This window comes from Vanessa tameamea, chromosome 17 (genome assembly GCF_037043105.1).
Source record: "Vanessa tameamea isolate UH-Manoa-2023 chromosome 17, ilVanTame1 primary haplotype, whole genome shotgun sequence".
Lineage (NCBI taxonomy): Eukaryota > Metazoa > Arthropoda > Insecta > Lepidoptera > Nymphalidae > Vanessa > Vanessa tameamea.
The window spans coordinates 1,983,837-2,011,749 of record NC_087325.1 but is presented as its reverse complement, the minus strand read 5'-3'; the positions used below and the strand labels follow the sequence as shown (position 1 = coordinate 2,011,749).

The window sequence follows — 27,913 nt, the reverse complement described above, 5'->3', positions numbered from 1 at the left end:
TCAACTTGACACAATTGTCACATTGTATTCAATCTAATTTGAAAGCAGCAGACCTGGATACCAGCCCTTTCCACCTATACCGGTGCGCTCAATATATCAGTCAATTTGCCATGTCGGCCATCACGGCAATTGAATAAGCGGTGCCCACCGTCGATTTGATCATAGATATAGCATAAACACCAGTACTAGTCCTGTAGTCTCGATTCAGTCGCACCGTGACCTGAACCGCGCGCGGTCTTCAGCGGAGAAAACCGGTTCGAGCAGGATTTAACGGCAATATGGCGTTCGTGACGTTTTGCTTTTTGGCGGTATTATGTAGTTTGCTCCAACAAGGTTTGTGGTTTATTTAGTCGAAGTGTTCAATATTGTTCTCTTTTATTAAGATTTATAATTTTATGATAGTTTAGGCAAATGCTATGTCCCTGAAAAGTTTAATTTCCGCTTTTCTGTTCGCAGTATGGACTTGTATTACACCTACTCTTCTTTACAGACTTAGACAATTTTTTATTTTTTTAATTAAAATATATGATATTAACATGTTTAATTTCCCAATAGAAGGTAATTTTTGTATCAGTTTGTTCAAATGACGGCAAATAACTATGCTCTCGCGCTTTGAATCTGTTTTTCTGTCTTTGTGTGTATATGTGTTCTTGACTGATCGCATACCTTGAAAAAAAAACTGTCACGTAAAATCCAACCAATCAAATCAAATTGAAATAAATCTTATTTAAAGTAGTGTAATATGGAAATCACTCCAAAGTGATTGAATCATTTCCATCCTCATACAACAATGTACAGGGAAGCACTTTTGAATAATAATGAAAAAATGTTTATTAAGATTTATTGAACGTAGAGTGATAAGTTTCGATTTTACCGAAAGACCATCTAGACTAGAAATTTATTTAAAAGTTACTCTTTTTATGTATACCACTAGACATTCACGAGTTTTCTTAACATTTAAGTTAAACAACGAGTTACCTATAGTCCGGTGGGTAATTCCCTATAATAACGAGGGATGTCCCATTTGCACATAAATCACATACTAAAACCTAATTGGTGTATTCTGATATATTTAAAACTATAGATCATAGGGCTACGTCGTAGGTTTTAGGTATAAAAACATGGCCTGTGTCCTGCTTGGAGTTCAACCTTACTTCAAACCAAATTTTAGCCGTGAAAGCGTAACAGACGGACAGAGTTATTTATAATATTAGCATAGATTAATACCTACTTATATTCATAAAATTATTGATATTAAGTCTTATTATATTAGTCCACGCATTTATACATTAGAAACGAAATAGTTGCTTGCACTTATCTTAAGGTTTCTGGCATAGAATCATTAGAAGCGGATTTCCTGATAGGAAAAGTAGGGCAGGGCCTAGCACATCTAGGTTTCTAGTCTAGTCGAATTTTTTCTGCTACTCACAGACCCTGTGAAACACACATCAACGTTTAATGACTCAAGAATGCGCCCACATTTCAAATAACCCCTTTAAAAACGAATTAAATGAATGTTTCGTGTTTTACAGTGAGTTGAGGACGGCAATCTTAGGCAAGGTATCAAATCCGCCTCTGATCGGCGTTTTCTCGTATTCGATAATATATATTTTTTAATTTGCATTACAATGCATGCCTCGTGTTACTTATAGTTCGATAAAAATAGAGATCGTTTATGCTTATAGTACTGCGGTTTCTTATTGTTTACTCGAAACGATCGTATTTCTCGCTGTATATCCAGTAATATGATCGAAAAGATACTTGGAAAAACTATACACAAATTGCTTAGAAATATTTATGTGCCATAGGTTTTAGTAGGACCTTTATAATGTCCTTACTGAGTATTTAGGTAACATCAGTTCAGGCACTAACATATATCTACTATGAATGTAGCTAATATTTTTGTAGCTTAATCCACCGCGCAACTGCAATCCGGGTTGGTGGTAACACACGTATCAGAACTTCAATTTAATTTGACACAAATAGTCTTCCTAACAATGTCTAACACGAGATACATTATAAACACAAATTAAACGCATGAAAGCTTATTGTTGGTTGCCCGGGTTTGAATCCGTAACCGTAGTCTGCTGATAAGTTTCACGTGTTCTACCTACTGCCCCACATCGACTCAAAAATGCTTCTTTATTGAATAAATAATTTCACTTTGACATTGACAAACCACTTGTAATAAAGATAAATAGATTAAATGCGCATTTCCTGCTCTACGGATCTTAACCCATCACGCTACTCCACTGTGGGTTGATGTTTATAATAATGTCAGTAATCGTTCGTTGCTTGCGGAGTTCCTTGTGATTTCTTTCTATGAAAATATTAAATAGTTAAAATATTAAAAACAAAATTTTACTTAAGATTATTAATGCTATCACGATTTTAACTTGCGACTTTCGATGAACTCTCGTCAGTAAGTTTCCCTAAATTAGCTCTAAAGATTCGCGTATACCTATATTATGTAGTTACGTTAAAAACATTTATATTTTAGACGTTGCTATTTGAAAATTTCGTGAATTTCTTATGGCGCGGAAGGTAATTGGGCAAAACTTTCATCACCGCCGAGCACGATATGAATTATAGACAAAACAAAATATATAAGGTAATACGGTGGTGTTTGCAGGGTTTGAACTCGCAAAAAATTAATTAAATTCAACTACGCGTTATACTGAATCATTGCAGAATCATAATTCGAATCTGTTATATATATCGTTACGATTATAGATAAAAGAAATAAAAATTCTCTTTTGCACGCAATAAATAAGCTTCTATGTAAATCACCGCTCAGTATATAAACAAATATATGAAGTGAATTTTTATCTATTTCTAATCGTAAGTAAGCTAGAAAATTTTATTCGGACGACTATACTTTTGTAGTGCTAACGCTCTCGTTATAATTGCAATAGTCTGATTGCAGCTTGGTGGTTTATATTGGAGCTCCTCAATAGCTTCTAGTATTCCTACGAGATTCAGCTCACTTCCCTCAGTACCACTATTAAAAATACAGCAGTTGATGAAGGCCGATAATAATTTATACAGCAAGTTTAAATCCGAACGAACATATCTCAGATATTCATGAACTTCACCGTATAGGTTGACGCAAAACATCGTGAACGAAGTTACACATTTTGGTATATGTCAAATCAATTCAAATTCCTGTATTCAATATAGAAGCATTACACTTACTTAACTATTGTGAAATTAAACACTACCACCGGTTCCGAAAAGAAAATACCCTGACCTATGAAGAACCGGCGAAGGAACTCAGTTATATCCGGTGTAAACACCACTGGGGTAGCGCGGTAGATCAAACAATTTCTTTAATAGAATTGGACGGCTTTAATCAATTATGGAACATTATGGGTTGTTAACATAGTTTTGTGTCTGTTGTCTTTCTGTCCGGACTGCCGTTCCAACGGATTTTTTTTATGGTATAGGTTGGCGGACGAACATATGGGCCACCTGATGTTAAGTGGTCACCATCGCCCAGAGACAATAGAGCTGAAAAAAAAATTACCATTCTTTACATCACCAATACGCAACCAACCTTGGGAACTAATATGTTATGTCCCTTGTGTCTATTACACTGGCTCACTCACCCTTTAAACCGGAACAATACAGAGTAATGCTGTTTGGCGGTAGAATATCTGATGAGTGGGTGGTTAAACCCAGACGGGCTTGCACAAATCCCTACCGCCAAGTAAAATTAGGATTATAGGAATGAGGAAATAGAGAATTCAATTTTATGATGTTAGGAAGTCATTTCACATTCTTCAAACCGGAATAAAACAATACTGTGTGTTGTCCTTTGGCGGTCGAATATATGACGAGTGAATGGTACCTACCTAGATGGGCTCGCACAACCCTGTACTGTGAAACCTGGCCATCTATTTTGATTTTGACGTAATAATTATATATTTTTGCCTTCAAAAATATACAAATAGTATATAGTCTACATCTGTCTTGAAACTATATCACAATGTAAAAGTTTTATTACCAATAGATTTTAATATTACTTCGTATGTAACATCGAAAAAAAAACAGAAAGCCATTTTTTTAGGTTTTAAATTCTGAGTTAGGCAACACTGACTTACATCAAATTTGCTTTTAGGTTGACTAAACAATGATAAAATATATTTTGGGTTTTCTTACGCCATTAAATTGTAATAAAAAACCTTCAGTAATGTTTGGTTTGTACGCTTTTCAAAATATTATACCATTTACAATTTATGTCATCCTAGAAGACAGTCAGCTTAGTTGCGGGGTTCTCATGGTGTTCATAAAATAGCGAACTTATAGAGCTGAATTCGATAGGCTTTTGGGGTGCGCAACGTAGCAAGCTCGGCGGTGACCAATAATGATGGCGTTTTTATGAAAATACAAATTAGAGAAAGATGTTTTTTTTGGTAACGCGTTCATCAGAGCAGGTTAAGATGCGCAGAGCATATTCACTTTGCTAGCATACTACACATTCAGTGACTAATGTTTCATAATTATGCAGGTAAATTATATTTCGTGGGATTATGGGATAGTTTATAAAAACAGCGCTAGATTTCTGTAATTTTTATCTTTAAATTGATACGAGGTCAAGAACTGGAAGCGATCCTATTTGTATATTCTTCCGACTATTTATATCTTTATGGGTTGTTGCAAATATTTCTGCTTGGAGATGTTTTATGTCTGTGATGAAAACTACTTATTTTTATATTTTAGACTAGTATTAGGCTTCTTTTAGCAAATAAACAAATTTTTTATTTAATATTTAATTAATAAAAATATAAAAACTTTATTTATTTTTTAAACATTGCGTCAGAAAATTGTATGATCGTATTGAACATAGTAATTAAATTATGTGCCAAGGATCGTAGATACGATTCTATATCTACTAAAAGAACTTGTCAATCAGATTTGAGAGACACAGGTACAGTAACAGTAACAGTCTAAAAAAGAAAAGCTATATTAATTGATACCAAGAATAATAAATGAATTAAGATAATTATAACATTGTCATAACCAAGTTTTTGCTTAAATCGTGTACTAAAACGAACAAATTACGTATATTAGGTAAGTGTTAATCACCAAACAAAAAATTATGTTTTGCACATTGCATTAAAGATCAATTGCTTGGATTGATCTGGTTTAATATTCAATTGCGACATATAACTCACACATAGCCGCGATCAGGGATTAACCATTTCCGGACCCAAAGTACTTCTCGGGTTCCCTTTATCCTTTTCTAGCTTCCTAAACTATTTCTCTTCTATCAATTTTATTCATAATTACGACGGTTTTTTACCTTATTACCAAGAAATGGATGCACCCTATTCAAATAAGTTAAATATTTGACTAAGAGAAAATTTCCAAAGTTTTGGTCTGTCTTGGGATTTCCTTAGTTACTTTTACTGTCTAAGGGACAATCCGGCCCTACTAGTAGTAAGTAGTAACTTATTAAGAATAATAGTAAAAATGTTCATGATATGACTGATTTCTTTATAAGGATATTAACGCTTATCATAAGGAAACCAATTTCCTCGACTATTTCCAAATATCGATTAAATATATATACGAAACTGTCACCAGGTCTAGCCATCACCTGCTATCAATGTAACAGTCACAACGACTCCCGATGTCTGATGGACAAACTGCCCGACTCACTGCGACTGCCCTGCGGTCCAAAGGACACGATGTGCAGGAAAATCTCACAAGTAGTGGAGTTCGAGATGAACGGCATGCCGCCGGACAGCCGCGTCATCAGAGGCTGCGGATGGGATGAGACCAGCTACAAGGTAAGTTAAAAGCTACTATAGCAAAAACAAAACTTGTATCAATAGTTATTTATCTTATTAAAAGAGTGATCTGTGTCACTCTACTAATAAGATAAATAACTATTAGAACTAGGTGATCTTAACAGAATAAAAGTGTTACCGTACTTATTTTTTTAATAACACATATGAAAGAAATGAAATATAAACATCAATACAGGAATGATATATATGTTGGTTAAAGTTCTATAGTAATTTTATTCCACCAATCTGTGCCCAATCGGCGTGTTAGAATAAGGAATAAAGCTTTTGTCCAGCTGGGTTATTATGTTACTTTTCGTACAGAAAACAACATGAGATTTGCTTGAAATTTGTTCGTGACTTACACTGATGAAGACAAATCAAATAAAAATACAATAGATGGGTTTATTGGCAAGACATTTATTCAAACATATGTTACAGGGCCGTTGCTACCAACGTTCAGGGTTTGGAGGCAGGCAGGAGGTGTGTTCGTGTTTAGAAGACGGCTGTAACTCAGCCACGGTACCAGTCGGTGCCACCGCGCTCATGATCCTTACATTCGCTTTACTAAGATTCTAAAACGTTAAATAATCAAATCAAGTGTATGTATACAAAGTTGTTATATGAGAATACAGTATCTTTTAGAATGATTGAAGCCCTTCGGTTGCAGCTACTGGTTGTGAATGATATGTTCGAAATTTAAATAATTATTTAACTAACAAGCTAGATACCAAAGCGAGAAGAGATGTCGATCGACGAAGTATTAAAAAATCAAATACATCGATCACAAACACTGATTTTACGTGTAGATTAGATAGTCGAACGTAATTAAATATCATAAATTACATAAACATTACTGAAATCACTGATGTGCTTATTAAAAACATATCGCTTATTTAATTAGATAGACCATACTGCGACTAGGTCACTACTTATCTAAATGAAGTTAGATGTATCCATTAGGAGTCTATACTGTTACAAATATGACAATGGGTGTGTCGGTTAGCGCGACAGACGAAGCGATAAATAATTTAGCGATGGCTTGTAAATAGACACTAATTAGACGATAACTCAAAAGTAACACTGCCTCTTTAATATTGATCTAATCAGAGTTGTATATGCACTTTATATTGTTGTAATATAGGTATGTGACGTGTTAGCTTTATTGTTGTGTTTGTAAATGCAAAATATTTATTAAAAGTTTTTCACGATCTTGTCTTTTATTATACTGAACTGTAATCCACGTGCCTTAGTCATAACCAAATTAAAAAAAAAACAAAAAACTAGATAGCAATTTTTAAATCAGGATCCGAAGTAGATTTTCGAATAGATTACCTTGTTCACCTTAATCGACTAACAAACTCAATTGTGGTCTTCCGTTACGCAGCATCTCATTCAATGAGTGACATCCTCCTGTTTGGCGTGTGATGACACAATCTGAGTACATAGTAGATAGGTTTCAGTTAGTTGCTATAGGCTAAGTCTAACCCTGGTCTGATTCAGGGTGTAGTTGTGAATAAGTCGTCCAGACATGAAGTGTTACGGCCTTGGACTTCTAACACTTTTCGGACTCATCCATTATGGTACGTTAGTTTCTTAAACTGTTTTTAAATTGCCTAATTATATTTTATATTTAAGCGTAATATAAATAAGAATAGTTTTAATTATTAATTTACAACATACAAATATTACGTTAGTAGATATATCAGTTCATAATATATATTTTTTTTAATTATAGATTTTGATAGCATTATAGATAAAAAATATTAATTTAATTTGAATCATCGTTGATAGCTTAACATTATTGAAATTTTATTCAACAATAAAATTGAATATTTTATCGTTTTAAATATTTAAACGCTTACAATTCAAATTGAGACATAACCGTAAGCCCAACTTACGTTAATATCGGATGTCAAGTAGTACTTCCGCGAATATATATATATAAATAATTATATATAGATTATATATATATATAATCTTTAAATCTCTAAACTGTAAACTTTATATAATATATATAAATACCTTTAAGTTTATTGAATATTCGACATCATTTAATAAAATTAGATTATTTTTCAAATGTAAACCAAAATATATACTAATGAAACTAATTAAAAGCTGCTGTACTAATTACGTCCTTTTAGAATGAAAGAATGCTAGCAACATTCTCTAGATTCTCTAAAGAGTAAATTAGTAGGTATCCTGTTACCAGTGGAAACAATATTATAATACATATTAAGATGTTATTACGAACATCTTACGTCGTTTACATATTATTATGATCAATTACAATTGTTATAAGAGCCAAATCAAAATATACATTATTCAAGTAACCTCTTATAAACCTTTGCATTTTTTATATTACAATATTAATGATTTTTTAATCTACCCCAAGATCAGAATAGTTTATATTACCGAGAAGAATCGGTAGGAGAGTCAATAGTTACTCTGCTACGCCAATTGAATTAAGTGCTAATTGCAAACTAAAAATAAATAAATGCTGCTGGCATTTTTGCCACCATTCCACGCGGACAAGATTTATACAGTAACTATTTTAAATTCATATTTGTTTATATATTTGAGCACTTAATGTTATATATTTTTTTATCATTATTTGTTAAAATAAATATTTATATTCAATGGTCTCGAATATACTCATATTGCAAACTTGAAATTCACGTTTCTTATATAACCTATGAATATTAAAGGAATTTATAAGAAATTAAAATTTTTACCAGTTTAAACTAGTTTACAATGGAACTAGTTGAAATAAAGAAAGGTTATTGTACCGCTCTTTACCAGTTTGAACTGCTTACGTAACAAGATAATGCGTGAAGAATTTAGAACCATTACGAAACAAGCAATGATAGCTCAAGTGAAGTGGTCGGCCTAAGCGGTAAAAATTTAGCAGCCTTCAAACTTAAGTTAGATTCGATACAAGGAACTCATATTTTTACTTTTACTAACAAATTTAAAGTGTCAATGTTGCTTAAAATTACTTCTTTCATGATTAATATTTCCTTTAGCACATTATTTGTTCTTTAAGAGACACTATTGAATCTAACGTATTCACGCATCCTCTTAGTCCACTTATCGTTTAATACACCACTGGAAACAAGAACTGTAGAATAACTTGGTATTCTATAAACCAATCATATTTATGAAATTTTACTTTCATAAGATCTTATCGTTAATAAAAACTTCCGAAACAAGGAATTTTTGAACGTGAAAGAAGCCCTATTAACATGGTAACTTTACGGCTTTACTTTACTTATTACTGGTTTCGTTCTAGGAGGTGGGGTTAAGGAGGTATTCGGTACCTTTTCAGTACCCCTAACCACATGCGCAAACACTCATTACGATCGGTTGAATAGTTATGACGTAAAAACGTAACAAACAAACAATAAAACCAACTCACTTTCGAAATCTTAGCTAGGATTTATTCAGTGTTCAATTATTTAATATGTATAAGTATTACCAATATATTATCTAGCAAATATTTTGGACTTCTAAGAGCAAATTATTCATGTTAATGGCTTAATCAAAATATTATTTATTTATGTGTTCTTGAAATCCCTTTTGAATCGTCATGTTACTGTGTAATTAAATTTAATGCTTCGAAAAGTAGATTCTATCGAGAACATTCGACCAGAAACTCTGGACTTACTATTCCATCATTTTAATCACAGAGTATGTCAGTAAGGTATAATTAAATTCATTTATTTATCCTGCATAGAAATCAACAAATACTAATCTTTAATAAAATCCAATTTACAACTGGACAATTTAAATATAACTGTGGAATCTTATTATAGAATATATGTTTGAATTATCTTCTAACCCTACCCACATTTCGAATGAGGAAGATTTTTATTTTTGTTATTCAATCACCCAAAGATATAGCTTTAGACCCTGACTTAACACATTTTACTCACCTGACATATTAAATATAAAGGCATTTTTATTTATTTGTGTTAATTTAATAAAACATTATGATATTATGTAAGTTACAATAATATCACTATAAGATAAAACTTGCTGAGTCCATGTAGAAAAAGTTAACTAGTTTTCTATATTGTCTAGGATCTGGGTGTTTTTGGTACCGTCGTTACTTTGATTTCGTTAGTGCTTTAGCTACTTACATTACATTGGGATCAGAGTGAGATGTTGTCCAATATTTATTTAATATTAATTTTAAAGGGTCTACAATCTTGTGTTATGAATGCAACAGCGCATCGAATTCGATGTGTTCAGACGCCGTGTTACCAGACAGCATGAAGCGCAACTGTTCCGACCACGACAGGGGAGTGTCTCACACTCTGTGCAGGAAGATGATACAGCATGTTGATTATGGAATTAACGGTCACTTGCCCGAAAGTAGAGTTATTAGAGGATGTGGATGGGATGATACCCGGTACAAGGTAAGGTGTATCAAATATATAAAAATTAAATAAAAAATTACTATCAGTAAATATCCCACTGCTGAGCTAAGCCTTCTTTTATTTCCTCTATGCTGCTCCGCGCGCGCGGGTTAAAACAAATGTGGAAGATTTTAATCTGGCTCATGAAGGTTTCCTGACGATGTTTTCCTTCGTCACCGAACACAAGGTGAATTTTTAACACAAATTAAACACGTGAATGGGAGTGAACCTGATTTTCGCATACACTTTAGTAAACTGATATTTCTTCTTATTCGTAAATATATATAACAGTAAAAAGCGACCTCTCCTTTTAAGGGCAAGATTTATAATGCAGATATCGATCCGCCAATTCTTCAAATAAACTGTGACTTTATCAAATTGAATCAAAACTTGTTGCTGTCTAGTCGTTTTCCTATTCTACTAACTCAACAATCCAGTTCGTCGAAGTTGGATCGGAATATAATCGCGATCCTGTCTTAGCATATAATTATAAATAAGTAAAATTAACCCCCAGTTACGATTAACCTGAGATATATTTTTGTATAGTCAAAGTTAATTTGGAGAATCGGATAATTGTCCCCCTGGATTCCTCATAATGTCCCCCTGGATTCCTCACCGACCACTAGATTGATACTAGTTAATATTTAACAGTTTAATGCATCAGGATAATTTGATATTTCCAATTTTTCTTCGACTCGAGCTTATACAAAAGAAAGATTTTTTAAATTATTATTTAAGATATGTACCTAACATTTATTGTCTGCTAATAGTATAAAATATATATCTATTTCAACAGGGTGTTTGCTACCATCGGTCAGGTTATGGTGGTCGGCAGGAGGTGTGTTCCTGTTTTACAGATCTCTGTAATGGAGCGAGTGACTTCTCTTCTCATCCTCATATCGTCGTCAGTTTTATTTTAATATGCGTTTTTAAATCGCTTAACAACAATATATTTTAAAGGAAAGTAGCTAAATTTTTGTCTTTATATAGATAGATAGTGACAGTTACAAATTTCATTTAACAAAATAGAAATTATATATAATATATAATTTAGATGATCGCATATCTACTTATGATTAAATTATTACGAATAAACCTTTTTTTTTTTATTTCTTCACTTTATTTCCTTAACAACGAATTATTTTTCGAGTATTATAAATGTGTGTGAAAGTTTGTATGTTTGAATGTTTGTTACAGAATAATCACCCAGGAGCTTGGCGCAAAGTCGATTCTGTCGTGAAATTTAGAATATGTTTTTTTATTTATAATATAACAATAAAAAACTCATCGAATCAGGCTATTGAAATAGTTAAGACATAAGGAGCTACTATATCTTTAATTCTGCGGAATAAAACGAAACATTCCAAATTATAAAATGATAAAACTTTTTTCTCCTCAAAAAGGTTGAAACCGTTTACTGAAAAGCAAAAATCGAATGACACGACGTCAAGAAACAAATGAACGAAATCATATGGTTCGTTTCAATTATTTGGCAAGTTAGACATCGTCCATTACACATCGAATATCAGAAAACGATGATGATATTCTTCATAAAGATATTCATTTAGAAAATAAGCAAGGTATAAGTGCCCATAACGGATTCGAAAGATCTAACCATCCTTGTTCTTAAGCGAAAATAACTTGGAATTGAAAAAAAAAATTAATGTTAATTATTAATTAATTTGACATGTCCTTATAAAAACTACTTTAGAGAAGGATTTTAAAGCTGCCTTTAACGGTAAGTGAATATATTTTTGGAAAATGTAAATGATTTACGAAATCTTGTTTAGTTTCGTTTTTAATATGTAATTCTGTTGTAGTTCAATCTAGCAACGTGAACGTCACACCAGCCATCTAGATCACGTTAAGACACGTCGCTTAATATTAGTAAAATAAAAAAGATTAATTACTTATTTGGATAAAATAACTTTTGCTCATTTTAATTAAAATATGAGAAGACTTATGGGATACTTTCTGTGATATCACAATGGCATAGAATTTATTTTAATACCATTTAATTTGATGCTTAGAAAAAAATTGTACCCAAGAAAATATGAAAATTAATAAATCATATGAAAACTATAATATATTCTAGTTATTAGCTTACTTAGTGGTAGAGCAGTCATTCATCATAATATATTCTATTAATGTACCTCCAAACGGCAATATTTTATATTGTTTTGTTCGGGTTAGATAGGTGAGTAAGCCAGTGTAACTACAAGCACGAGGGATATAACATTTTAGTTCGCAAGGATGGTGGATGGTGGCGCAATGACGATGTAAGATTTGTCTAGTATTTCTTACAGTATCAATGTCGGAAGGAGGTGGTGACCACATACTACCAAGAGGTTCATTTGCCAGTTTGTCTAACTATTTTTAATTAAAAAAATGTCCTAATATTTGTCATCCTAATAGTTGTAATTTCATCACGCTGAATATTGCTTGTACTTTTTCTTCCATTGGTTTCGTTACAATTGTTAATAAAGCCCTAAACATCAAAACACAGTGTAGTAACAAAATATAAGTATTTAGTAAGGTTTGCTTTTTTATATCGACTTAAAAGTCAGTCAACGAAAACACAGATTTCGTTTAAAACTCATACCAAAGCGAAGGCGTTATGTAATGAACGTTATGATATTTATTCCACAGGATCAAACCAAATGCAAGATTATGGTGGTTCAGTATCGAACAAGTCGAGAGAGTATCGTGATTGCGAAGGAAGAGAATGTAGCCAAGAGAGTTCTTATTCCATAACCCAAGGAACGTTCTTCCGGAAGAGTTATGGTATAATATTTTCTAAAGAAATCTATGTATATATTTGTATATTTATATATTTAGATAGACTGCCAAGCGGAGAACGAGTCCCAAAAAATAGTGACCAACGATTGACCACTAATTACTCGCACACTGGTAATGTAAATGCAGCACGTTTTGTAAATGGATTTAGTATATAATATGTTTTATTATATATTATATTAGTAGCAACACTGCAGTTTAATTAGCATTCAATTTAAACTATTGACGTGACAAGCATAAATTATATTAGAAAACAGATAACATTTCGTGGATACACTTAATTGGTAGCGGGGCTTTGAGCAAGCCCATCTGGATAAGTATCACCTACTCATCAGATGTCCTACCTCCAAACAAAAATACTTACTAATGTTGTGCACTGAAGGATGAGGGATCCCGTGTAACAGTCACGAGGGACATAACATTTCAGCTTCCAAGTATGGTGCCGCATCGACAATGTAAGAAATGTTTGATATTTCTTACATTGCCAATATCAATGGGAGGTGGTGACCACACCAACAGGCGGCCTTCGCCCTTCGAAGTCTTCGAAGTCTTTTTAAGTCTAGAAATGTAACATTATTTTTCAAACGTTGTTATAATATTCTTCTCTGATCTTTATGATAAATAGACATGTATACAAACACACACATACAAATAATAAATGTGTTAACCATTATGAAAATACAATCTAAGACGTGACTTCTAATTTACACTTCTCTATTGATGTAATATAAAATAATTAATAAAAATAAATACAAATTTCAGTTTTAGATAATGTAATTAATTTAATATTTCGAAAAGTTGTACAATGTTTAACATATTTATTTTTAGGTTGTTCCAATAAAGAATTGATCGACCAGACTTCGTATTGCAGAGTTGTCACTGGACCGGAAAATTCTACTAATCAGCAACACTCCAGGTAATTCATATTATTTTCTGGTTGTTATTTAATAATAATAAAAATAGGTGATGCGTTTCGAATCAAACATTTATTTATTTTCAGATATACAAACTCGTCCGCCCCTTCTTTTAGCTCTCCTCCGAATTCTCCCTTAGTTGGTCTTGTATTTGATCCATCTTCTCCAAACTATAGTGGAGCCGGTATCATGACTGACCATCTTAATCCTGACAGACGTTCACAAAGCTCATGGTCTGTTTCTCACCAAGAACCTATTGGAAGTGGAGTAAAGAAAAAAATTGTAAAAAGTCACGACAAACGTAATGCTTATAGTGCTGATCCACGTTATCAAGAGAAATATAAAGAGATGAGTACAGAAACTGATCATTCAAGAAAAAAGGATCGAAACTTAACATCAGAGTCCACATCGAGTCTCGACTTCTTTGCCGAAGGGGAAAGAATGGTATCAGAACTTTGTAATATACCGGATACAAGTTCTCGTAATGAGTCTCACAAGTCTCAAAAAGTATTAAATCAAGACCAAGATGACAGAAATAGACACGTGGGTTCGTCAGAAATATTACTTACGGCTCTTGATAAGATCGTCATCCATGACCAAATTCCTAATCAAATTGTTCAATTAGCTATCGAAGCGTGCACTGATGCAGAAAACATTGCAATTGCACACCATAATAGGCCTTGTTTCAAAAACATCCATTCTATTTGCGCTAAAACACGATCCAATGTTCAAAAACCTGATAGCGCAGTGGCTAACCTTCACTCGCAAGGTATACCGTGGGTTATAAAAAATTTTATATTTTCCTTTGTAAGGATTTTAGACGGATGGAAAGGAGTTAAAGAATTATTGAGTGAAAAGCATGATACGTTTTCTAGAATAGAAAATAAATATTATAGTCAAAATATAAGAGAATGTTTTGTACAATGGCAAGCGGTTACAAAAGAAATGTTGACGCACATCTATAAGACATTCAAATGTCTTGATCACGGGTTTACAATGGAACAGAAAAGTTTTACTCACAATTATTACGCTACAAACTCAGCTGCGCCTCGTCATCAAAATCAAAGTAAATTTCAGTCTATAAAACAACACATTACTCCAAGACCAATTAATGCTTCTCCATCCTACAGCGTGATACAACCACCATGGCTGCAACCACAAACACCAACGACTCCACAAAACTATAATGAGAGCTCATGGTCGATTAGATCAAGCGTGCCGTATAAAAAATACCCTGTAATACCACCACAGAGTTCTCAAAACTTCTACACACTGAGCGATCAAAGTGAAAACGAAACATATCAAAAGACCCAATATAAATGTGATCCATGCTGCATTCGCGAATCAAAACCGAGGCAGTCTTGGACAATCACAAACTTACCAGATTGTCGAGTGTTAGAAGGTATGTGTCATGCGGACCAAAGAGAGCTGTATTCGCAATTAAAACATAAAATGGACGCTGAACTTGGCAAGTCTTCTGGTCAACCGATATTGAGTAACGCCTCTTGTGAAATACTACAACGTCGTGAAATAGATCTAAAGGCAAAAATGGTTCCTTTAAGTCACGTTGAAAAAAATTTAATACCAAGTATGGCATCGTCAGCTGAGATTAGAAATTGCTACGCGCAAAAAAATAACAGCTGTGGTGATACTAAAGAAGAGGCTGATTTTTTTGCGGCATGGGGTCAGATGGTCCAAAAAGAACCTAGTGATTTTTTGACTCATCATACTCACAACGTACAAATACCTTCAAACGTTGTGACGGTTTCGAATAATATTTCTGGCCCCGTGCAATTTATTGATCCTGAAAATGATGAGTTTCACGAAATATCAAAAGTATATATGAAACCTGGTAGTTACAAGGTGCCAATAAAGCCAGTGGAGACTGTACCTCCATTTTTGCAAAATACTTCTCAAGATACCTATGAGAATCCTGTTGAGGACACTTCGTCTTTGAAAGCAAAAGTATCATTTCAACAAGTTACACTAGCACCGCAACCAAAATATAATTTAGAGTCGTGGCCATGTTTGATGTCAAGACGAGCTGATGACATAGTAATGGAAGAACAAAAGTTTAAATCTTCCACATCTCAACTCTCATGTTTGGATATGCGAGCCGTTGAGGCTCTTGATATATTGAGTTCAATGATGTCTGATAAAGCTTGGGAAGCTGCTAAGCAATCTGCACCAAAATTAATGGATTTTATACATGAAGGATCAAGGTCAGATACAGCACGACTTTACAACGCATTAGGATTACGTACGAACGAAGAATTATCTCAAGATTTAAAGGACATGAAAATGAACACAAGCCCAAATGATCCTTGGACAAACTCCAGCCAGACATCGAAACATATATCTTCAGAATGGAGTCAAACATCACAAACTCAAGATATATCTCAAAATAAAAGTCACGCTAATGATAATAGCCTTAACATGGAAGACAATTCAAACACCTCATGCATCGAACAGGGTAAGACTACAGATTATAACGAACAAGACGATACTGCCAATAAATCTGAAGAGTCTAAAGAAAATACCCGTCGACGTAATTTTGATCAGACTGGCAATTACGTAAGAGATGAAAACCAAAAAAAATCTAGTGGAAAATCAAAGGTTGCTGTCTCTGGTACTTGGTACCATCCTAAAAAAAAGAAACCACTACCGGGTACCGTTATTAAAAAATTTGAGAATATTTTAACTAGCTTATCACAAATAAATGAAGCTACATTTATTCAACGAGATATGGATATTAAAATTGTAAGAAATTTCATAATTTGAATTGTAATAGTAAATTTAAGTACAAAATTATGTCACATACATATTTATGATTTCAGGCTCCAAGATTTTATGAAATTGTCAAATATCCGATGTCTCTTAATGATATATCTACTAAACTGCTAAATTCATCATACACTGAATTTGATCAAGTAGTCCAAGATTTTCGACGTATTTTTAACAACGTCAGATTATATCTTAAGGTAATATTTATTAATACACAAGAAAAAGTAATAACAGTCATCATATTTAAAATTACTCTAGTATATTTTCATTTCATTAATTTTAGAGTTATCCAGATTCAACAATGAAAAAACATGTAAACAAAGTATCGTCTGAATTTGAAAAAATATTAGCCCATGAATTTCAAAATAAATGTGAATCGAGAACAAAAACACACGAACACGATTCCAGAGATCAAAGTAACAAGAAGTTTGATAAAGATAATCTAGTAAAGACTGAAGGTAAGAAAGAAGAGGCTAAGACTGATTCTAAGTTGAACGAAGATGACAAACATTAAACGTACTTTTCATTTTAACATACTAAGTTATTACTTACTTATTATCATTACATCAAACAACAGTAACATTAGTTTTTGAAGTTTTTGTTTTTCTTTAATCCTCTTTATTTATTTATATTTATTTGTTTCAATAACTTATTTCAAATGCTAAGATGTAATCGTTAAATCTTCTATTGTACAAATGTTATCGCAACTCGATTAATAGTTATATTAAAATGAATTCTAGTCAAATGTAAATTAATTTTTAATAAATGTCAGTGCTGTTATCAGATCTAGTAATAAATAAGACTTAATTTGTAAGCGCTTGAAATTTTTTTTTCGAAAGGACTTTACGGGCTTCCAGACTTAGTTTAAACATTTTTTTATTTCAATGAGTATTTCATTTTTTATTTCTTGTTCCATTAGTTAATAATTCACGTCATTTGCTTTAATTAATATTATTTCATGAACTTTATTGTCTTTTTTAATATCTATTAAATTTAAATAAAGAAAAATAAATTTGTGTTCTCAATACGTCAAACAATGCTCAACTTTAAAAAGATCTTATTCATACAGCCATATCATTAATATTTTTGTCCACTTGGCATATAACTTAGTTTTTTATACCACAATCTATGGTGTATTATTAGGCAAAAGTAAATAATTTCAACCATATCCAACATGGCGTCATTAGGTTATTTGGATGCAAAGACAAAGAAATAAAGAAACAAATTTGTATCTGTTTTCCAATTTGCTAGAACATTCTACACAACCAATGTATAATAATTGTTTCCTCATCGAATTACTGAGTGGATTCTGCGTGAGTTTGTCAAGTAATATTCAGGAATAAAATGGCAGTTGCAAAATAAATCTTTATACAATGTAATGTTATTTTTTACCCAATTTGTTCATTTGATCTTTCGCACTAGTTTAATTATATATTTAAAATGATTTTTGATTACATTTTACCTGCCATAGACATTAAGTGAATTCAAAACGACGTCTCATTCGATTATGATTCGGGATATATTTAGTAACGATTGGTTTTTAAATTTTCAAAATTCAATTTCATGGCGTTGAATTAATTTTAAGTATTCATTAAGGTGTTATTTTATTATTTAATTTATTTACCTGAAATTATGGCAAGGAACTTCTATAATAAATGATGCAAACGTTGTTTTGTACTCGAGTTTTAATTAAAGTACCTTTTTATTAGTTTTTCAAACATACTTTACTGGTCAGTTTTGTTTTATTCATTAAAAATGCGATACAAGTTCATTGCAACGGTATCAACGTAGTCTACGTAGTTGGTATTTTGAACTTCGCTATCCTCCAAATTAATTGTCCATCAATTGGTTGAAAAACAATGTCTAGGAGATTGATAGCTTATGAATAAGCAATAGTTGTACCTACATATAACAATAGCTGCAACCTTGGCAACTAAGACATTGTCCCTTATGCCTTTAGTTAAACTGACTCACCCTTCAAACCGGAACACAACAATACTAAGTACTACTGATTGGCGGTAGAATATCTGATGAGTGGGTGGTACCTACCCAGGGGGGCTTGCATAAGGCCCTAACTTCGTGTAAATATTGTCGAAACAGTTAAACGTAATGGTGGCAGCAGATACGTTATTATGTATTACAAGCCAACATACAACATATATTTTCATGGTTTTCATGGTTAACCATATACTGACCACGCATTAAAGACAACGGCGTGAGGAATGGCACACTTCTTTTGTCCAATTGCTTAAGAAACTATTGGTTTTGCTTGCGGATAGTAGAACTTAGATAAGCCATAATTCCTAAGTACCATTAGTTTGCTTCGTACAGACCAGAATAGAAACAGAATGTATGAACAAAACAGATTCGTGCTTTAATAAAAAAATTAAATGGGCTTTACTGTGTCTACGTTTCCATGGATGGGAATGACCACACACTATTTGAACGTCTACTTCTAACAAAATTAACAAAAAGGTTTGAAGCAAAAAAAATCCATTTAACAATGTATTTTTCTAGTCTATACTAATATTATATATGCGAAATTAACTCTGATGAAGTGTAAACCACACATGTCCTTTATGATATATCATAGGCCTTACTTTTTAAACCTAAAACGCGGACGAACCCGCGGGCGGAAACTAGTTACAAATAAACTGTCGCCATAAAATATGTTCCAATTGGCATACAATGTACGAGTAGGAAATTATCACAATGAGGTAAATACAGAAATTTTTCAATGATAAAATAATACTAACGTTATTTAAACATTCAGATTAAACACGATGACTCAAGGTCCTTCAAGCAATCAATTGAAGAGAAATGGAATTTACCTAAAACATAACATTATGTATGAGTCAGGGTCAATGGACAAATAATAAATTATAATTAGTAATGTGTACTTAGAAATCATGTATAGTCATATCTTGAATTATTTTTATAGCACTGTTTTTAGTACCCGTGCAAATTCAGAATACCTCCCGTATCCTGAATCTGTACGGGTTATATTTTCAATTGTTTGTTTTGTTTTTCTTATTTCCGAAAAATAGGCGGCCGAAGACTTGAGCTATTGTAGCTTTAAAATTTGTAATAGTTCTAAGTCGTAATTTTGTTAATGATCAATATTTTGCGGTCCAGTGTTATGTTTCTTTAAGAATTTGTGCTGGTATGTGTGTTTGTAGATATGTGTATGTATGCTACAAACAATAAACATACATACGTAAAGCTTTATTTGGTATTTTCTATCGAGAGATTGCCAGAGGCAGCCCGAAGTTAGAAGTCGCCAGGAATTATTATTACAATATAATAATTATTATTAATCTGTGTTTATTTGCGTTAAACATTATATCCCTTTAGACAATATTATTAAAACATATTCATTTTATTTCAGCAACAGTATGATGTCATACTGTTGCTGAAATAAAATATTATCAGAAAAACTTAAAACTTAAATAAATTGCTGTTATGACATTTTTATAGTATATGTTTAGCTAGAAATGGATATTCAAGTAATCGAGATTATATGAGTAGATATATTTAGCAACATAGAGACATTTCACATCATTGATTAAAAACTTTAAGAAGTTCAAATATTTTAGAAGAAAAAACAAATAAAATCAAAGTTTAAAAAAAATAACGTAGCTTAGGCATGTCAAAAAAAACTTTTACTAAATGTTAGTTAGGCTCATTCCGCGTTATATAACAGCGGGATACCAACATTAACTTATTAAGATGAATACCTTAGAAGTTTAACGAGAATTGTGAAAACAAGACCAACCTTACCCACCCCAGGGTAAATCATACATTTTTAACCGCATTTAAAGTTCGTATAGCGTGCTCTCAACTTGTATGGTAGAAAAGAACGCAAAAGTAGAAATTTATGAATTATAAAATGTAAATAAATAAATCAATAATTTACATTTCAAACAGCATACTAAATATATATTTTTTTTATGTCATAGGTGGCAAACAGGCAGGAGGCTCACCTGATGGAAAGTGACTACCACCGCCCATGGACATCTGCAACACCGGGGGGCTTGCAGGTGCGTTGCCGGCCTTTCGGGAAAGAGTACGCTTTTTTCTTGAAGGTTCTCAAGTCGTATCAGTTCGGAAAAACCGTCGGCGAAAGCTGGTTCCACAGAGTGGTTGTGCGAGGCAGAAAATGTCTCGGTTGGATGAGTGAGTAAGTGTATCAACAGGCACAACATCTTAGCTCCGACTGGGTGGTGCATTGGCAAAGTAATGAATATTTAATATTTCTTACAGCGCTATTGTATATGGGCGTGACCACTTACCACCAGGTGGCCCATTTGCCAGTCCTACTCTGTATAAAAATAAATAAAAAAATAAAACTAGTCTTCTCTCATTTTTTTATAAAACTGCAATTTTATTACAGTACATTGTAATTATTTAACTTGTTGCTTATTTAGATGTTGAAAAAAATGAATTCGGTAAATTAATTACGAAAAACAATAAAACTCTAAAAACAAAGACAGAAATCATTTGAATAGCAATATTGCCTACAGTTAATCAATCAATGACGTTTTTTTTTATTGTATCATTAAAATAGGGGTGTAATAAAGTCGTGTGTGGTGATAAAAATAATCGTAACAGAATAATGTTGCCACTACCAAGATCATTTCGTATTCCAAAAATAAAAACCCAAAAAGATACTCGACGATATCAGACACATACTTCACGCTGAAGAAAGTTCACTCGAGTGAATATTAATTTCTATGTCGAATGCTAATACACCATTGTTTGAATGGATTGGATTTGTTCACTTATGAATTCATTTGTCACATTTTGTTTCATAATTTTTTTACATGCTTCTATTAGCTTGACCTGTATGTATCTGTGTAACGGAATTTTTCAACGTGATTTCTTCAAGACTGGTGAACTTGTAAATTGGCAACCAATGACAGTGCAATAATTGTACCCTAGTTTTTCTTATGGTATAGGTAGGCGTTAAGACTACCAAGATGTTTTGTTTCTTGCCTCTAGTTACACTGGCTCACTCACGCTACACACGGGAACATAACAATACTAAGCACTGTTGTTTAGCGTTAGTATATCTTATGTGTGGGTGGTACCTAACCTAACCTACCCAGACGACCCTGCTCGAAGCAAAAACACCAAGTAGTATCCAGGATAATGAAATGTAATAAAACAGACTTGTATTACAGGTATAACGGCCTACATACCGTCTTCCTAGTGTCAGTAAATAACATTCTTTCGCCTGTTTTATTCGTAGTGTCACTTTGAGTATAAGAGCAAATGGAAGAATACTGAATTATAAAAGAAAATCAGATACAAAATTTACATTCATGATAATGGATTAATTCATGCATTCATAATTTATACCAATACCTGAGATTTTGATCACATTTTGTTTAAATTTATTAAATTACCTACTTATTCTACAAAAACTTTATAAAAATGGGAAAAGCTAAATTTGTAATATTGATGAAAATATATGTTTAATGTAAGTATTTAAAAATGATTGATGATCCAGTCTCAGAGGTTATTGGACCAGTATGAGTAGTTACAACTGATTTACCACTTTTTCTATAGCCATATAACATTTACATGTTGATGTGTTTCGGTGACAAAGAGCAAAGACCGAGACCTACAAATACACAGGATGTAATATCATAGATCCCACGATGGGCAGCGAATTGACGTTACTAGGAGAGGTTCATATTTCTCCCAGTGCATGTGAATAGGACCTACTTATCATCAGGGTCCTAATTAAGTTTCCTAAAACAAAAACAATGGTATAAGACTGTGCATTATAACCAACGTAAAAGAACTTTAAAATTTACATTTGCGATCTTTTTAGGCTTATTTATGAAAGAGTTTTCAAGAATGACAACTGTCAGGGGGGAAGTAAGATCGAAATAAACGAGTCACAGTCGCAATGATGGCCATAAATAGTTTACCAAGAATGGAGCACCTACGGAGAAGCTCTTCGGCCAGGTGGACCGATGACCACAAGGAAGTGACAGGAACCGACCGGATAAGGCTATTTGGCGAACATTGGAAGATGTAGTGGACTGCGATTGGTTGACTATTTTCATCTGTTTTCAACTTCGGCAACGAGGCGATAGGTATTAACTAATCATATTATACGACATCAAGAATACTTTTTTCTTAACTCTTAGATCTAATAAAACACATTTTGGTGATTTTTTATATCTCTCAATATTTCCTTGTCATTCTTTCGGTTCTTTCTCTTATATGACCCGATAATTCATCGGTAATAAATTAAGATATTAAGGATGCCGGCAAAACTGGGAAATCTCTTTGTTCTCTTATCGCGAAAATTGGAAAAATTAAATTATCCGATGTTATTGTTTTGATTCCATCAAGTGCCTTTTCGATATTGATTATTTCGCGATAATATTTTACAATGGTCTGAAATTTCTTGTATAAATTGTGAACGACTGATACGTCGCGTTATCAGTTTCTCCAAACAATACTTGTGATTAAACTGTGTGGACAATTTTATCCCGTTCAGAAATAAATATCAAGGTAAACTGCCCAAAATTATACATTATTGAAATTCATGTTGGTTTTAACTGAAGCATAATAAAATTAAACCCCTTTAAAACTATTGAGTAAATTCGAAGCTCATCGCAGAGAACGATCGTGACCTATCAGAAAGTTACATGCGATTTTGACTGTGATATAATAATGACATTTAAATTAAAAGATATATGCATCAAAATTGCGTATCACTGCAAGTTGATTTGACATTATTAACAACGTATTTTTGTAAAGTTATTTATGTCTGTTATATCTTTATCAATGATATTAATTAATCCATTTAAACGTTATGTCATACTAATGTTGCATATACATATCTATATTACATTGATGATAACAAGGTTCAACAAACGTTAAGTTTTATGCAGAATACGACATTTTTATATCCTAACGCATATTGTAAAAGAAGTAAAAAGTCAAAAATCTTTATTCAGTATAGAAGCATTGCACTTACTTACGTTCCATTAGGAATTTCATCCTGTTAGACTCACCGGATTTTCCTTTGCGTTGTATGTCAGATAGTCATTTTAGAATTTAATTTATTTGATACTACTTTAATTTGAATGAGTAAGTATTGCTGCTATTAATATATTGGTAATTTTTCGTTACTGTAAATGCCAGTTTCACTAGAGAATAAAGCTTAAAATTTGAGAGAACCTAACCTAGTGCTCAAAAAATATTGTATTCCATTTTAAAATTTTATAAATTTTTTATTATCTACCTGTAACCTTAATGTAATCTTAGTTAGCAATATTTCTATTATCATATCAGATGCTGTGGCAGATCTTGTCATTAGCCGGTCTCGTGGTGTCAGTCTCTAGCCACGGTCGTGTGTCGGACCCACCCTCCAGGGCTTCGATGTGGCGCTATGGGTACTCAACACCAGCCAACTACGACGATACTGGACTATATTGTGGTGGCTTCGATCGTCAATACTCTGTAAATCATGGAAAGTTAGTACTGCTTTTTGTAATTCATAGCTTTTTGAGAAAAAACGTTCAACGTTAATTTCCCTTTGTCTATAAATCATATTTTTTGTATTCTAAATTTCGCTTCGAATTATCATATGACACATAAATAATAATAATCAATGAAAAAGCTTAACAAACATTATGCTCTACGCCTAATATTAATATTTAAGTACTAGAATCCCGAGCTGACCCAAGGGTTAAAACGCGTGCATCTTAACCGATGATTGCGGATTCAATTTGTTTTTACAATTCATCGCGGCCCTCGGCGCTAAAACATCGTCTAATTTCAATGAAATTCTACCATATATGAGTCCACTAACGTACCTTGGAACAGCGAAATGAAATGAGCTGCAAACCCTCTCTTTAAAGGAAGAGCAGGCCTTAAACCAGCAGCGGAACATTAACAGATATACTCTTCCCTTATAAGTAATACTTCTTTTTTTTAATTTTAGGTGTGGTATTTGCGGAGACGCGTTTGACTTAAGCGAACCGAGACCTCATGAAATCGGCGGCAAATACGGCTTAGGTATAATTGTCGCGGAGTACGAAGCCGGACAAGTGATCGAGACCACCGTTGAAATCACCGCTTACCACCGTGGTTACTGGTACTTCAAGATTTGCCCTAACCCGAACACGAACGAACAATCCTGCTTCGACGAATACCTGCTTGAACTGGAAGACGGTGGAACCGAATACTATCCGCCCAGCGTAGGCAAATACACAGTGAACTACCGTCTACCTAAAGACTTAGTTTGCGACCATTGTGTCCTCCAATGGAGATATGTAGCTGGTAACAATTGGGGCATCTGCGAAGATGGTTCAGGGAAACTAGGTTGTGGCAACCAGGAAACGTTTGGCGCTTGTTCTGATATTAAAATCACAAAGTCTACAGTTGACGCCGTGGTGGGCCCGATGCCAGTGGAATTGGATACTCTATCTTAAACAAATTATTGCAGTATATACGTCGAAGTCATGGAGCTCTCAATAACAATTCGTCTAGTCAAATTTTATATAACTTCGCTCAATACAAATACAGCGTGATATTTTACATTCACTTAATTATTTATGAAGAAGTCAACTACAACAGCTTCGTCTCGATTTCATAAAATAGATAAAAAAAATTTTTAAATAATATTAATATTCGCTCATTGGTCGAAATTTGACACTAAACATTATTAATAATTTGAGGAATACATTTTAATTTATAATGTATGTATATCAAAAGTAAAATTAAAAATCGATTGAGGAAGAAGACGAAAATAAGACTCCAAATTGTTTTGCCTTTGTCTATTTATATAAAAGTAAATGTTGTTATTTTTTTATTATTTATGATTAATATTAAGCAGTCAGATAGGAAAATGTTCTTTTTTCAAATATTTGTTAACGTTGTATTTTATCCTTAAATTAAGTGTTACTTAGTTACTTAACATTATTTATGAATTACGCTTCAACAAATGCATTTATTTTACAACCAAGTTATTGAAAGCTTTGTGATAAAAAGCGGCGATCTTTGAAGTCAATGTTACAAATGAAATAAAAAAAAATTTATACATACCTAGTTTTTGATTGTCCGATAACGTAATCCCTTTATTGTTTCCAAAAAGATTGATGCAATTAAATTATTCATTTAATCTACATTTATTGCGGGGAAATAAAGTTTTACGATTTCCATTATTTATTGCGAAGATAAGATTTGTCATATTCTATAAAGATTATAGATATTCTAATAAGATTTGTCATATTCTATAAAGATTCATCATTCGGTTTATTTATTTAGAAAACTAAAAGTATACAACAAACATTAACATTTTGCGAGCGTGAGTCACACGTGAGTTACACTCCAGTTTTGGTGTGCAATCACATTTCTGTGTTTTTACTATCTATAACGACCGGTAGATTAAATAATATGAAATTTTTCTTTTTATTTTTGCAAATATATAACTAACTTTTCGAAAGAATATGGTTTAGTTATTTGATTATAATAATAATTTTATTATATAAACTCTTCCTTCTCCTCTGTTGAGAAGACTATGCTTTTCGATATTTCATAAATTTCATCTGATGTTTGCGGACTTATATAAAGATTCACAGGCTCTGACCCATGTATCATAAAATGTCGTAATACAAACATTTTTTTAATGACAAGTAAGGCAAATGGCACTTGAGTCTCTATAAATATAAAAAAAATGTCAAATCATAAATTTAACAAAATTGTCTAAATCTAAATCAAATTGTCTTTGATTATACACGTATTATATTTGATAGAAAAAAGGTAACTATCGATGCTGTATGTCCTTCACGGCACAAATAAGAGAAACATTAAAAAAAAAAAAAGATGCTGTATGTGGAGCTAATATTTGTTGAATTGCAGGTAGTATATATTATATACATATATAATTGTATTTAACTAACTTAACGTTGTATTTTAAATGTTGGAAAGAAATAACTACTTAGTTTCTTGTCGGTTCTTCTCGGCAGAATCTACGTTTCGAAACGTTGATAACTTAATATAATTTTAGAAAAATACTATTTGAAAGTGATTGTACAATCCTACTTGAAAATAATATACTTTGATCAAATAAGCAATACTTATAAACTTATGGGTTTTAAATAATAAAATAATGGAAAAAAATTTAACGCACGTTTGGGTTGCGTTGGAAACGACTAACGAATATTCAAATATAGAACAAAGGACACAACACCTACTACATAAGAAAAATGTATGGCAATGCTTTATCTTCTTCTTTCAATATCCAATTACTGATGACAGAAAGAGCTAAATAGAAGTTTATTATTCACCGCTATACAACTTTTATGTAGTAATAATATTGTGCATGTAAAATTAAGCCATGCTAGATAGTTATAAAAATAATGGAACATTAATATATTTGAATGGTAAGACTTCAACTAAAATAAAATAATTATCCTATAAAAATTATAAACTGTTACAAAAAAAAAACATTAAAAAGTTAACTCCACGGCGGGGAATCGAACCCCGGTCTCCCGCGTGACAGGCGGGGATACTTACCACTATACTACCGAGGATGATACGTAAGTTTCTAAAAATATATATTATTAAGTTATTTATGCATATTAATAATATATCTGTATTTTATAATATATTATGTATCTGTGATAACGCTTGTTTCTTTGTGCCTGAATTCGGTTCAAGTAACAGAACTGGCGAGCAGCACCGTGTGTAATATTACACGAGCCATTTGGAGCCACTTTTGACCTCATAACTCAAAAACTATTCGACATAAACGTGTCAAATTTGGCTCATATATTGAGACTCGCGAGATACATATGTTTAATACTAATCCGCGAAAAATAAACTTTTGTTGAGCAAACAGTCGCACTTTATCATCGATATTTAATTTGATTTAAATGTTTAATTAAATTACATTATTTAATATTTTTATTGTATTTCTACAGACTTACTCTCCGTACCTTGTTGTATTGTTGTATGTTGGCTACAATTTGATTTACATTATTCTAAGTTCCCCGTATGTCTTTGCAGACATAAAGTCCTGCCACCAAGTAAAACTCCGAGTCAATGACGAAGTCGTCGTTTTAGAGTGCAATGCAAAATTTTCGGCATCAATTCGCAATCCTAAAATTCTGATCGCTTGGCAATAAAATGCATACCTACATCTTAAAATAAAATAATTGAATATAACAATTATAAA

At 32.5% G+C, this 27,913-nt stretch overlaps 5 protein-coding genes and 1 non-coding gene across 6 annotated transcripts in view; 4 read left to right on the top strand and 2 right to left on the bottom strand.

Moving 5' to 3' along the window:
* The window catches only part of LOC113394793 (uncharacterized), a 337,088-nt gene that overhangs the window by 42,185 nt on the left and 266,990 nt on the right, over positions 1-27,913 (bottom strand). The gene's annotated exons all lie outside the window — the stretch shown is intronic.
* On the top strand, positions 159-7,003 carry LOC113394809 (uncharacterized). The gene is made up of 3 exons (XM_026632241.2): positions 159-333; positions 5,590-5,795; positions 6,234-7,003. Exons 1-3 carry the CDS (start codon positions 279-281, stop codon positions 6,369-6,371), a joined length of 399 nt encoding a protein of 132 aa, XP_026488026.1. The 5' UTR covers positions 159-278; the 3' UTR covers positions 6,372-7,003.
* On the top strand, positions 7,065-11,218 carry LOC113394808 (uncharacterized). Its single transcript, XM_026632240.2, has 3 exons — positions 7,065-7,375; positions 9,993-10,213; positions 11,010-11,218. The coding sequence occupies exons 1-3, from the start codon at positions 7,324-7,326 to the stop codon at positions 11,169-11,171; spliced, it is 435 nt and encodes a 144-aa protein (XP_026488025.2). The 5' UTR covers positions 7,065-7,323; the 3' UTR covers positions 11,172-11,218.
* On the top strand, positions 12,869-18,358 carry Mtsh (mitoshell). The gene is made up of 5 exons (XM_026632198.2): positions 12,869-12,997; positions 13,838-13,925; positions 14,010-16,683; positions 16,761-16,904; positions 16,991-18,358. Exons 1-5 carry the CDS (start codon positions 12,874-12,876, stop codon positions 17,219-17,221), a joined length of 3,261 nt encoding a protein of 1,086 aa, XP_026487983.2. The 5' UTR covers positions 12,869-12,873; the 3' UTR covers positions 17,222-18,358.
* Positions 23,131-25,775, top strand: LOC113394805 (uncharacterized). The gene is made up of 3 exons (XM_026632235.2): positions 23,131-23,238; positions 24,025-24,206; positions 24,677-25,775. Exons 2-3 carry the CDS (start codon positions 24,025-24,027, stop codon positions 25,164-25,166), a joined length of 672 nt encoding a protein of 223 aa, XP_026488020.2. The 5' UTR covers positions 23,131-23,238; the 3' UTR covers positions 25,167-25,775.
* Positions 27,198-27,269, bottom strand: Trnad-guc (transfer RNA aspartic acid (anticodon GUC)). The gene has a single exon. It is a non-coding gene; the product is annotated as a tRNA-Asp (tRNA).

What these genes read in the sequence shown, in the direction of transcription:
- LOC113394809 (XM_026632241.2), top strand. Translation starts at nt 279, where the DNA reads ATGGCGTTCGTGACGTTTTGCTTTTTGGCGGTATTATGTAGTTTGCTC. An exon ending in ATGTAGTTTGCTCCAACAAG is followed by an intron (nt 334 to 5,589) that starts GTTTGTGGTTTA and finishes AACTGTCACCAG; the next exon opens with GTCTAGCCATCACCTGCTAT. An exon ending in GGGATGAGACCAGCTACAAG is followed by an intron (nt 5,796 to 6,233) that starts GTAAGTTAAAAG and finishes CATATGTTACAG; the next exon opens with GGCCGTTGCTACCAACGTTC.
- LOC113394808 (XM_026632240.2), top strand. Translation starts at nt 7,324, where the DNA reads ATGAAGTGTTACGGCCTTGGACTTCTAACACTTTTCGGACTCATCCAT. An exon ending in TTTCGGACTCATCCATTATG is followed by an intron (nt 7,376 to 9,992) that starts GTACGTTAGTTT and finishes TTAATTTTAAAG; the next exon opens with GGTCTACAATCTTGTGTTAT. An exon ending in GGGATGATACCCGGTACAAG is followed by an intron (nt 10,214 to 11,009) that starts GTAAGGTGTATC and finishes CTATTTCAACAG; the next exon opens with GGTGTTTGCTACCATCGGTC.
- Mtsh (XM_026632198.2), top strand. Translation starts at nt 12,874, where the DNA reads ATGCAAGATTATGGTGGTTCAGTATCGAACAAGTCGAGAGAGTATCGT. An exon ending in ACTAATCAGCAACACTCCAG is followed by an intron (nt 13,926 to 14,009) that starts GTAATTCATATT and finishes ATTTATTTTCAG; the next exon opens with ATATACAAACTCGTCCGCCC. An exon ending in GAGATATGGATATTAAAATT is followed by an intron (nt 16,684 to 16,760) that starts GTAAGAAATTTC and finishes TTATGATTTCAG; the next exon opens with GCTCCAAGATTTTATGAAAT.
- LOC113394805 (XM_026632235.2), top strand. Translation starts at nt 24,025, where the DNA reads ATGCTGTGGCAGATCTTGTCATTAGCCGGTCTCGTGGTGTCAGTCTCT. An exon ending in TACTCTGTAAATCATGGAAA is followed by an intron (nt 24,207 to 24,676) that starts GTTAGTACTGCT and finishes TTTTAATTTTAG; the next exon opens with GTGTGGTATTTGCGGAGACG.